The sequence below is a fragment of the Poecilia reticulata genome, chromosome 2 (assembly GCF_904066995.2).
Source record: "Poecilia reticulata chromosome 2, P_reticulata-male-v2, whole genome shotgun sequence".
In the NCBI taxonomy this organism is placed as follows: Eukaryota; Metazoa; Chordata; class Actinopteri; order Cyprinodontiformes; family Poeciliidae; genus Poecilia; species Poecilia reticulata.
In genome coordinates this window covers 35,895,303-35,907,480 of record NC_088831.1, presented here as the reverse complement: position 1 = coordinate 35,907,480, position 12,178 = coordinate 35,895,303, and the positions used below count along the sequence as shown (strand labels likewise).

General features: G+C 36.1%; 1 protein-coding gene across 3 annotated transcripts in view; it reads right to left on the bottom strand.

Moving 5' to 3' along the window:
• epha3 (eph receptor A3) overlaps positions 1–12,178 on the bottom strand; it is a 108,918-nt gene that overhangs the window by 43,938 nt on the left and 52,802 nt on the right. For all 3 annotated transcript variants that reach the window (XM_081604519.1, XM_081604517.1, XM_081604518.1), the window contains exon 4: positions 1,057–1,212. In XM_081604519.1, coding sequence (XP_081460645.1) covers positions 1,057–1,212 — 156 coding nt within the window. The remainder of the gene's footprint in view (positions 1–1,056; positions 1,213–12,178) is intronic.

Here is a 12,178-nt window from a genome sequence, read left to right as displayed (position 1 = left end):
TGAGAAATTTCTATATTAATTTCTCACTTAACTTGAAAACACTTGGATATTCTATGATATCACAAATTCATAAATTTGCAGGAAAAAACTTTGATTTTTCATGATGAAAGACACAGATTTATGATAAAAGTATTGATAATAATTTAAAAAGAACTTATGATATTGTAAAGTTTGAAATTTGTAAGAAAGAAACTCATACAATATGTGATTTTAGAAATAGATCATTTCTAAAAACGTGCCTCGGCTGTGTTCGTTTTATGTATCATCACATCTCCCAGATACACACTTGATGAAGCCATGTTGCATCTTCTCCCTCTCTGTCCAAGACATTCTGGATCCTGTCCAAGGTGTTCATTTACCATGAACACATTGGAAAAGAGCCCAAATGGCCGACTCGCATGTAGAAGATATCCAGATGTGCATTTCATAATTTTACCAGCTCAGTGTTACAGGATATTCGGGATTATTCATCACAAAAGTCTGACTTTCTAATATCAATAAACTTCTGAGTTTTAATTGAAATTTCAGATTTTTCAGATGATACATTTTAATTGATAAATGCATGCTTTAATCATAGAAAACATTTTTTTTTTTTTTTTACATTTATGACTTTTTGACAACAGAGAATTGCAAAGTGTTGTACTGTAATTATGTGAAATTAATCTAGACATTTCTGAGGTTTTTTTTTTTTAGGTAGAAGTGTATATTTCTGTGGCCACATTATTTCTGCTTTGATTTATAATGGCCCTTAAACTCCCACTTCCATTATTGTCTTGAAATACATCCACAGCTGGGCCTCCAATTAACTCAAATGTTGCAATTTACCTCTAAGAAGTTTGCAAACCCATAACATAATCATTTGGAGTTCCCAAAATGTTTAAAGGAACAAAAATCTAAGAGCACGTGAAACAAAATCCAAAAATCCATGTAAAAAATCTTGATATCTATTTACATGTAGAGTAAAAAGTGGCTTGTTTTGGAAACTCCACACATATTGACGTGTTTTATATTAACCAAAAAATATTTATGCTAAGAAGAGTCTGAACACACACTTACGTGTACATGCCATGGAGGCAGGATCTCCTTCAGCCCGAAAATAATTTTTCTCACAGCCACAGTGCAATGACCCCTCATGGTGGGAGAAGCTATGAGGCGGACACTTTGAACACTCCATGTTGCCGTGGGTAGATTTGTAGAAGCCAGCCCTGCACACTGGAAACAAAAGGACACAGACAGATACGTGAGCATCATGCTGAACCAGCACATCGACAGCTATATAATAGCCTGATTCTTCTTCGGGGCAACTACAACAATAGCAAGTGCAAAATGAAAGATGGGGAGTGTTTAATGCAGTTTGTCTGTCACACACGCACACACACAAACAAAGTGTGGGAAAAATACTGAATGTACTGTAAATCTGCAGTTATTGTACCAGGAACCTGCTGAGCGCTTGTAAAACAATATTTTTCCGAAACATCTTTGTCTCTGTAGCTCTCAGAAGGCACAACATGAATAATGCAAATTGTCCCCTTAGATGAAAAGGATGTTCTCTTTAAATATCTGTGGTATTAAATTTGCACTCAGCAGCTCTTTTAACTCCTATTCAACAAAAATATGTTGCAATCCGCCCAACTGGGGTGACACTTCACCAACCTATATTGAAATTGAAATTATATGGGTGACGGTAGGAGGGAGAAATCAAGGGGAAGGGGGAAAAAAGAAAACGGATATTTTATTTTTTATTTTTCCTCCCTGTAAATTCTTCTCCAGCTTGGTTTCACTTCTTCCCTAAAGATTTAAATCCCTATGATTCTATGTTGTTCCACTCCGACATGAAGAACATTTGAACCAACAAAATTCTCCTTGCAGACATACCTAAGCTGCTCTGTTATGTTAAAAGATCACTATGTCTCTAAAAACTAAAACAGCCCCTCAATCCCTTATAATAAAACCATGTTAAATCATTTAATAATTTTATAAAATTGCAGCAACTCAATCACAAGTACTTAACAGTGTCGTATGTCGACAAACAAGCATGTTCTCTTTCCGTCTTTCTCACAAACACACACACATACTCGTGTACCTGCACACAATATTAAATAAATGGCTAACAGCAAAAGCAGCAAGCCAGCAGAATGTGTGGGCTCAGCAGAACAGGCCTGACAGATCCCAGTGGTAGACAGCGCAGTTCTGCAAAAGCCAACACTGCTGATATTACTCCCTTATCCATCACTGACACTGCCACGCCAAGGTCCCCGCGCTGCACTAAATACTCAACAACGCATACATGTGCACGACTGCGTGGCAGCAGGTATGCTCCACTGTGTGCAGGGTAACAGGAGGAGGAGGAGTGGAGTTTAAATAGTTCTGTGCTCTCCAGCAACAACAAAGCTCCCTGACAAATGCAGGACAGACCACCGTGATTGGAAAATACAGTGTGAAATTTAAAATGACAGCCAGCATTCCTGGCCAATCAGGAAGTAGAAACTGTAGTGGATGCTGGGTTGTGGACGTAATGTCCCTGGGATATGAAAAATAAATCAAAAGAAGAAGGCAAAATGGATAAGTTCAACGTAGCAAATATTCAGAAACAAAATCGGACATAATACGTCCAGCCCAAGGGTTTCATCGCTGCTTATCACTAATCAAAATGGCCAAAGCTATTTTAATGAACCATAAACCACTGGAGTTAGCTTCAGCTAAACTTATTGTAACACTATGATGTGAGGTAAGTCTGTGTTACCATGAAATAGGAGGAAGTCCGAGGAGAAAGAGCAGAACACTGAGAGGGAATAGCGAAACAGTCCAGACTTTTTATTCAACCTTTACATTAACGGAATAGAATTCGTCTCAACCCCTCCTAAAAAAAAAAACCAACGAAGAAGAAAGAAACAGCTCATCTTAAAGGCGCAGCACAATTCCTTCGCTATGGATCAATTTTAGTAAGTAACCGATCTTGTATGTAACCACGTTAATTGAAAAGGAAAAATAAATCATCTTACATTATCAACTAATTTCAAGATTTTTGGTTAAAAAAAAAAGAAAAAAGAAAAAAAAGTAAGCCACTTAAATGGAAACATTAAGATTTAGATATTAATGTTGATAAAAAAGTAATTAAGATTTGTGTTTTACATTTTAAAGTGTTTTACTTTCAAACCCACATGGTAATGGGTTAAATAAATGTGCATTTTTTTCACTTCGGCTGTTTGGACGTCAACCATCTGGTTTTAGCTCTGAAGCCGAACTTACTGGCTCCAATCTAAATGGAAACATATCTAAAAGAAATGTTAGCATACGGAAAGACATCGCAGATAGGAATATAATGCTATCGTCTCTGCTAAATTGTTACACTTTTGGAGGATATGTGTCTATGAATAAATATAAATAGCTAGAATGTATCTAAACACCAGATTGTTGCTTTTTCTCAAAGCAAAACATTGGGAACAGAGGGGTGTCCCTTTCTACCATCAATAGTTCTTAGAAGTGTGATTTGTTCCAAGGACACCTCCTCTCCTAACACTTCAAACATGCCAAACTCACACATAGTTTGCACTTTTCAGTGGTTATTTTTGTACTCCTGTTTTTCTTTTGGAAATATAATAAAAGTGAAATGAAAACAAGAGTTTTTCTTTATGAGCAGTGCCTAGTAAAAGTATTCACACTACCAGTTTTTTTTTTTGTTACATTATAACCGACTTTTTCATATTTTATTAGGATTTTATGTGACAGGCCAACACAAAGTCAATAGCCATGAAGTAGATGGGAGATATCTGGTTTTGAAATTTTATTTTTTTAAAAATGGAAAAGTCTGGCATGAATTTAAATTTATTTTAATCTGATATTTGAATCAAATCCAATGCCTCTACAATTCATCCATCTATTGTATAAAGTCCACATCTGTGGTCAATCAGGAGGAGCTGCAGAGATTCACAACTCTGTTTACCAGACAACTATTAGTTGTGCATTCCACAAATTCAGCCTTTGTGGAACATTTGTGGAATACATTTGTGCATTTCCGTTAGCACTAAAACGGGTCAACCCGCACACCAAGTCATCAGTAGAGCAGCTGTTTAAATACGACTTAAAATAAAGAGGAGAAAACTGATGTTTGATAAATTCTTCGTGATACAAATCTATAAACAATTTTGTTTCTGTTAGTTCTGTCAAGATGCAAGAAGGGGCAAATTTATCTTATATTGGTCAATCGTTTTATTTTAAATATGCTGTAGGAGCTGTAGTTTGATGATTAGTTCAGTTTTTGTCGCTTGTTTAACTTAGGAATTGCAGCGGCTGCAGTGTGTCACAATAAAGGTACAATACAGCTGAAAAACAGGTGAAGAGCCAAACACCACTTCTACTTTGCCTTTTCTCGCTCAACAGCTCAACGTGCAAATAAAGCAGAGATTACCGACCAGAGGAGTCGTTAGTTGAGATGTTAGTTTTTTTGGAACAACAAAAAACTAACATTTCCTACACAAAAAAGAAGCAAAAACACCAAAACAGAACATTCGGTCTGTTGCAATAATGCCGTCAGGCTTGATGTCTATATTGTCATTATTAATAAGTTTTCGCCTGAGCACAGCGTGGTTGATTGGCTGATTTAATAGATAGGCTAAATCTGATAACAAATGATGGTGCTACAAATATTTTTGTGACAGATTTCTGCTCATGCTGCATTGGGATAAAATGGCTTTCTGGACATAACTCAATGAATCTCATGGTGACTAATAGGTGCAGTCCAATCCAGTAATACATATCAATTAGCAGGAGTATGAAAGACATAAAAATAATTAACTATACTATATTAAACTATATTAAGAAATTATATTTAATCCTCAGTGTTACATGAATGCAAGTTAAAACATTTTGCAACAAGTAAATCAAGTAAATTAAGCCCAATGTTAGGTCTGTGTAAGCTAAACGTGAGAATGAGACTTTCTATATATATACTGCTCAAAAAAATAAAGGGAACACTTCAGTGTTCACTTAAATGTTAAAGTGTTCCCTATATAACTATATATATATATATATATATATATATATATATATATATTTATGGGGTGGCAAGACGGTGGCAGGGATTTTTTCAGGGGTGGCAGCATATGCCAGTATATATATAGATAGAGGAAAACTGATCAAATAAACTGGAGTGAGGAATGATGGTAAATACAGGGTAACCATAGAAGAAAATCTGTGGGAGTTTGCAGAACACAAAGGGACTAAGGGAGAAGTCTTACTTAAAAATACCATAATAAAAAACTAAAACAGCTTGTGTTGTTCTGGATAATAATAATAATAATAATAATAATAATAATAATAATAATAATAATAATAATAATAATAATAATAATAATAATAATAATGTTTTTGATTGTAAAATTTGAAACATAATATCTTAGTGCAGACCTGAACTTGATAACCCTATCCCTAACCCTAATCACCATTTACCCATGTCCTGTCCAATCTGAAAGAGCTTAAGCTGTTTGACATAATGTAGCAATAAAAAGTATTTACCGCCCTGAAGATTTTACCTTTTTTATTGCATTTACAAATAATTCATAATCAACAAACTTTTGGCTTTTTTTTTTAAACAAAAACTCCCTTTTAAAATCACAAATGAAAACTGATTTCTACAAAAATGATATATAACATGAAACAAGTAATTTAATAAATATTCACCCCTTGTAGAGTGACTGACCTAATTTAGGTCCAGACAATCAGTGCTACTGATGCCACAATGAGTTGAATGGAGTTAACCTGAGTGTTTTGAAGTGGTTTTAGCCACCTGTGTCTGTCACTAGTTAATCAATATTCCTGGCTTCCATTTCAGCACAGAGACAAAATAACACACCAACAAATCAAAGAAAAGGTTATTAAAAAGTATAAGCTAGGGGATGGTTACAAAAAAATATCTAGGGCACTGAGCATGAAGTGAAGGAATATGGCCCATGTATAAATCTAGCAAGATCAGGACATCCTCACAGACTGATTGTGCAAGAAGGTCACTTAAATTAATGGAAATTAAAATAGCATAAAGCATAGGAGGAAAAAGATATTGATTGAGCATTCAGATTACTTATAAAGTTGATAACCAAAACTTGTGTTTTTTGTGACATTTTTATGGTATATATGGATTTTTATTACCACAAACCTGAAACTCTTTTTAAAACTGTTGGAAATGGATATTATGGCTCAACTTGAAACAGCCAGGTTTGTCAGAGTAAAAAGACACTGACTTATGCTGATGGTAAAATCAGATTTTGCTTGCATAAGGTTTACTCTTCATCTTGTGGAAAATCAAAATGCTTTGCCGTAACATAGCAGTGTGGGGGAATCTGAGCTGAGAGTATGATACCATTTGCAGATAGTTTTTGTGTGTGTGCGTGTGTGCGTGCGTGCGTGCGTGTGTGTGTGTGTGTGTGTGTGTGTGTGTGTGTGGCCTTCTTCATCATTGACAATTTAAAACATGTTTCTTTTTTTTTTCTTTTTGTCAAACCATTTGATCTAAACAGTCACAATGTGGGAACGAGTCTTTAATGCAAAACTATTTCCAGTCTCATTGTTATGAACAAACAGGAAAATAAAAGAAAGCGAAAGCCCAGATTATACCTGTGGACCGTCTCACTGCACAGCACGTCCAGGAAGGCTATAGTGATCCATTACCAACTGTACAATATGACATGTAACATGATCGTTTCACTTAAATGTGTGATGTACAAACATATCTGAACACATGATATGGTGGCTGTAATATAACTGGGGTTGCAATTTGCTCAATCAATGGCCTGGGACATAGGACACCCTATCAATAATTAACATTGCTGCTGGGTGCTTTAGTGGTAACATGAGGTCTCTCTTTTCAAGACATATAAGTGATGACCTAATCTAAAGCATGATACACAAAGTGCATTGTGTGTCTAAGTTGCCATTCTTCCAACAGTTTTGATCATAAGTTTATGTATATTCAGCAGCCGCATGAATCTCAAATTAATTTTAAGTTTCTTTAGAAATTGAATCATTTTGAGACAACAACGTTAAGTGCTTGAATTTATTTTGTATTTGGTCTAATTTATGCACATACTTTTTGTAGCCATCAACAGGCTTCTGAAATAATTCTGGCCGGATATTTAATCATTTATCGCATAAGAAACAGTCAAGCTCATGTTAATTAGTTATTTTCCTGATATGGACTTGGCTTTCTGCATAGTCTTTGAAATTTTAATAGTGTTGAGGTAGGGACCATTCCAGAAGGAAGCCTGCTTTATGTATTATAGGACCTGTTTTGATGTGTTTGGGATAATTATGCTTAACTGAAAACTGAACTGAACCCATGTTTCAATCATCTAAATGTGGATATGAGGAGAAGTTGATGAATTTGGAGGTAATCTTCCTTCTTTGTTATGTTATCCTCTCTAAATGATCCACCACTTACTGCAAAAAAGATTGTCAAGAAGATCCTGTTGGTAGCCTGTGTATAATGTATGTATAAAGATATTCAGTTAATTACGGTAGATTATGTGTTCCAGTGAGTCTTTGTGGGACTGTGAGATTAAAAGTATTTGTTGAAAATAATATAATCTCACATTTCTATTTTAAAAAAAGGTTTTTCTATTGTAACTGGAAGTAAACTGTAATGTCAGCTGAAAGGGGAAAAAAAATCATAACATCATAACTAACAAAAATAAAAGTTTAAAAATATCAGTCTGTGAGTAATTAATCTACATATGTTTCACTTAGTGAATTGAGCTGCAGGAGTAAATTAACGTTTCCATAACATTAATTTTATTTGGTGGATGGCTGTGTACACATTACCCGTGTATGCATATTTTTTATTCCACATGGACTAGAGAAAATCAGGTATAATTGAAACTATAGTGTTCCGTAGGCATGCTTGTGAAAATCACCAAGTTGTAGGTGGACCATCTCAGTGCATTCCGGTTCTGATTGGGTCAAGCACGACCCAGTCAAAGCAAGTTGACATAAATGTTATAATTTGCCAGCACAGAGACAAAATCTAATCATAATCTAATTATAAAACAAATTATTTTATTTTTTTTAGCATAACAAGTAATAAGGGTCATATTAGCCCATTAACTCTAACGTGACTCTTGTCCATACGACGTCATCACTTGTTGACTGATGATGCAAAAACACATCTCCTCTGTTCCTGATCTTGTTCGCACCTGCTTGAGTCACAGAGTCAGGCTTGGTCCTGATTTTCTTTAAATGCAAGAAGGTTTAGTCTCATTAAAAAAACTGTGGTAGAGTAAGACTAATTTCCTGCTTCCATCCCTCCCCCTGCCTGTTTTCTCTTTCAACCTAGCAAGCTTGCGATGGCTGTTTCACTTTCCTTCTCCGCCCCTTCTATTTCACTCCGTACCCACCTCCTCCTCATCCTGCTATCCCACTTCCACTTCTTTTCTGTTTGACTCCCCCTTCTCTTTATGCAGCTCCGTCCTTCTTTTCCTAATTGAAATCACTCTCTTTGAAATGGAAAACTTATGTGCTTTGACAACTCAGTCTTTTGGCTGGCGGTCTTATCCGGAGCCACTTGTAACGATGCTGGAAACATGGCAACAGTAAACATCACACCCCCTGCGATGAAATCTCTTTTGGGGACAACCAGTAATCTGTTAAAAAAATCTAAAAATGCACATAATTGTATGATTTCTGTTTATCTTATAATATTTGTGCTATCACAATCTCTCTCATATATAATTTGAGCAAATTAACAAAGTTAATTTATTAAAAATGAAACAAGAACATATGGTATTTACACCCATAACAAGAGGCAAACGTAACATTGAAATAAAATATCACAATGAGATACTGGCGACTGATTCATGATGACAAGACTCTACACACAAAGTGACATCAACATCCATTATGCTGAATTACAATCAATTTGGTGAAGCTAATATGTCGACAACCCAATAAAATAATTTTAGATTTGTCAAAAGTATAAATGAAACTAATAATCAGACTAGCTGAATTGTGTCTTGGGGCAAATACCCATGTTTCCCTCTGAGTTAAGTTCAATTATTATGTCATTTTCCATGACAATCAAGCTGGCACAGTAAACCCATGTGCCAGTATTAACTAAAGCAGACCAGTGCGCTCATGCCTGCCACTTACAGGAGAAAAATTACGCTCAAATACCCTCCAAGTCTTAAACCCATCTACTGGAGAAAGCATTAAAATGTCCAAACTCAATCCTCAAGTTTCTTTTGATAAATGTTATAATAGCTAGAGAAGCAAATTGTAAAATAGCGATACAAAACAGTGCCTTGGCATTGTATGGTAAAAGAAATCCCACTTTTCAGAATCTTATAATGGAAACCGTTAAAAACAATCTTTTATTATGTTTTATGATCAATACAATACATTTTTGTTTCCCAAGAGCCATACTTTTTTATATATAAGTCTTTTAAGTTTTGCTTCAGTTTGTATTTATGGAGATAAAAACTTATTACACACTTATGAAAGTTATAGCACAAATTTTAATCCACACCCATTCACTTTTAAGTACTTTGACATGTTAGAACCACAAACATCAGCATATTTTACTGGATTTTCACATGAAAGACCAATAAAAAGTGCACTGAGAAGTGAAAGTTATTCAGTCTCCATTCTTTTAATATTGCAAAACAAAAAAATCAAGTGCAACTCATTTATAGCATTATGAAGACCAAAAAACACAAGAAAGGTTTGTGATAATATTATGGAGAAGCTAAAAAAATGTTCTAAAACAATAGATCAAGCTTCGAACAGGTCACAGAACATTGTTTAATCCAGCATGATGATGGTAGCACATCTGGCTGTCCAAGCAAGATGCAGATTGCTATCTCTCTCTCTCTCTCTCTCTCTCTCTCTCTCTCTCTCTCTCTCACACACACTTTTTAGTTCTTCTGCAAAAGAAGAACTATTGGACATGCATTCCACAAATCCTTAGATGAGTGGCAAGAAGAGAGTCACAAAGTTATAAAATCATTTGGCGTATCTAAGACACTGATGGAACTTAGAGGTGGCAGCATTACTTTTCTCTTGTAAATTTTAACACAAAAAGTCGTACACTTACTGAGTATGTAAAATGTACATAAGTGTCCAGATGATGCATTCGTTTTAGAAACATGAGTTCTCAAATTGTATTCTTAGCATAAATATGAAGAAGTTATAGAGTTGGCTTGATTAAGTGAGTATTAGAAGGCTTAAATCAGGGGTCCCCAAACTTTTTCCTGTGATGGTCACATAACTTTTCCCTTCTCTGGTGGGGGGCCGGAGTCAGTTTGTAACAGAAAAAGTGTGACGACTGCAGGAGTGCCTAAATGTAAAAATGTATTGTTTTCCAGAAAGCACAATCAAATAACCCTCTCTGGGTTCTCCACAGAAAAAATCCAGGAAAAACACTATTTATTAAATAAATACCATATATTCCAGACTATAAGCCGCACCGGGCTATAAGCCGCAGATATCTCTGCCGCTCTAGGTTTTTCACAATGATGCAGCACGCAGCAGAGAGGGGCGCTCACCCAACATTTGAGTCATAACAGCTCAATTGAATATCACATTTAGGGTTGAAAAAGAAAAAGTTGCCAACTTTAGATTTAACTGAACTGATTACGGTAGTTTCCGAACGGTAACTATAACAGTAAAAGTGCTGATCCTCCGTGTCTGCTACTAGCATGTGCTAAATGAAAATGGGACATTTCTTCTTCCTCTTTAGATTTCAACAGCAGCTTTCATTTACTATTGTTGCACTACTGCCATCTATTGGATCCTAATATCTATACCTCAAATTTTCATATTGATCCTAGTATTATTTAAAAAAACAAAAAATCTTCTTTTTCCCCTCAATGCTATTTAACTGATCAACAACATTCTCAAATTTCAATTCCCTATTAAAACCTAATTCCGTTTTAATGGGCGCTTTCTTCTTTTATTACCAATTTTGACTTCAAATGATTCACTTCCTACTAAAGAGCCCCCTGGTGGTTGAAGAAAAATCCACATATAAGCCGCAAGGTTCAAAGCTTAGGAAAAAAGCAGCGGCTTATAGTCCGGAAAATACGGTACATGAAAAAAAATCTAAATGCTCTCTGGTATTGTTCAGGGGGCTGGACCAAATGTGGAGGCGGGCCGGATCCGGCCGCAGGTCGTAGTTTGGGGACCACTGGCTTAAATGCTGGGCATGGTGGGCATGCTAAGCTTCTGTGAAACCCCTTTGACTGCAGCATACATCATGATGTTTTGGCAAAAATAGCTGTGGTTTATAACAGTATAGCAAACACAGTCATCATGGCAAAGAGGAAAAACAATAATGAGTTCACAAGATCAAAAGAAGGAGGAAATAATGATTGACAAGCTGATTTTTATTTACTTTCAATTTTATCAGAAGTCAGTAAAAAGATCTGCAGGCTGGACGTTCTTCCGCTGCATCGAACCAGAACTGAGCAGGGGAAGTTTAGTGTTTTGGTCCAAAAGTTGCAGCAGATGGATTGAGAGAAGTACATCATCTACTTTCGGGTGACTGACACCCGTTTTAATGACCTCGTTCGTTAGGTTACCCCATTCATCCAACTCACACCAACACACAGCATGCTTGTCTCTGTACCGGAGAGGTTGGCAGCCACACTCCGTATGTTAGCTTCTGGGAGCTGACAAACTGCTGAAGCTGCTAGTTAAAATTTAGGAAACTAACACTGCTGAGCGCTGTCCTGCATAAATAAACATCCATAACATTTTGGCCATTCTCATAATAGTTTCAGATTCAGAGGGAGGCAAAGCGTATGCCAGAAGTGCTGTGATAAGAGGAGTTGGACGACACGAGGTTGAGAACAAAATTACCCGATTTTCATCAAGTAAATGCAATAATGAGAACTAAATACAGCAAGCTGGCTAAACCACGCTGGGCTCTTTAGCTAACTGCAGACTAGCTATTCATCTAATTGAGTTTGTTTATCTTAACTGGTTTAAAGAAATGCTTCTGTTCCCTAAATGCCTTGTTTGTCTTAATGTGGGCCCGCAATGCAGACCTCCATTTGCTAATTGTCACCACAACACCATCAACTGTTTCTTTCTGCCCAGGTGGGGGAAAAAAAACAACCTTTCCATGATTATGTGAGTAGTCTGCGTTCCTTGTGCATCTGCGTGGGTGATCGTACATGCAGACTGGCACAGT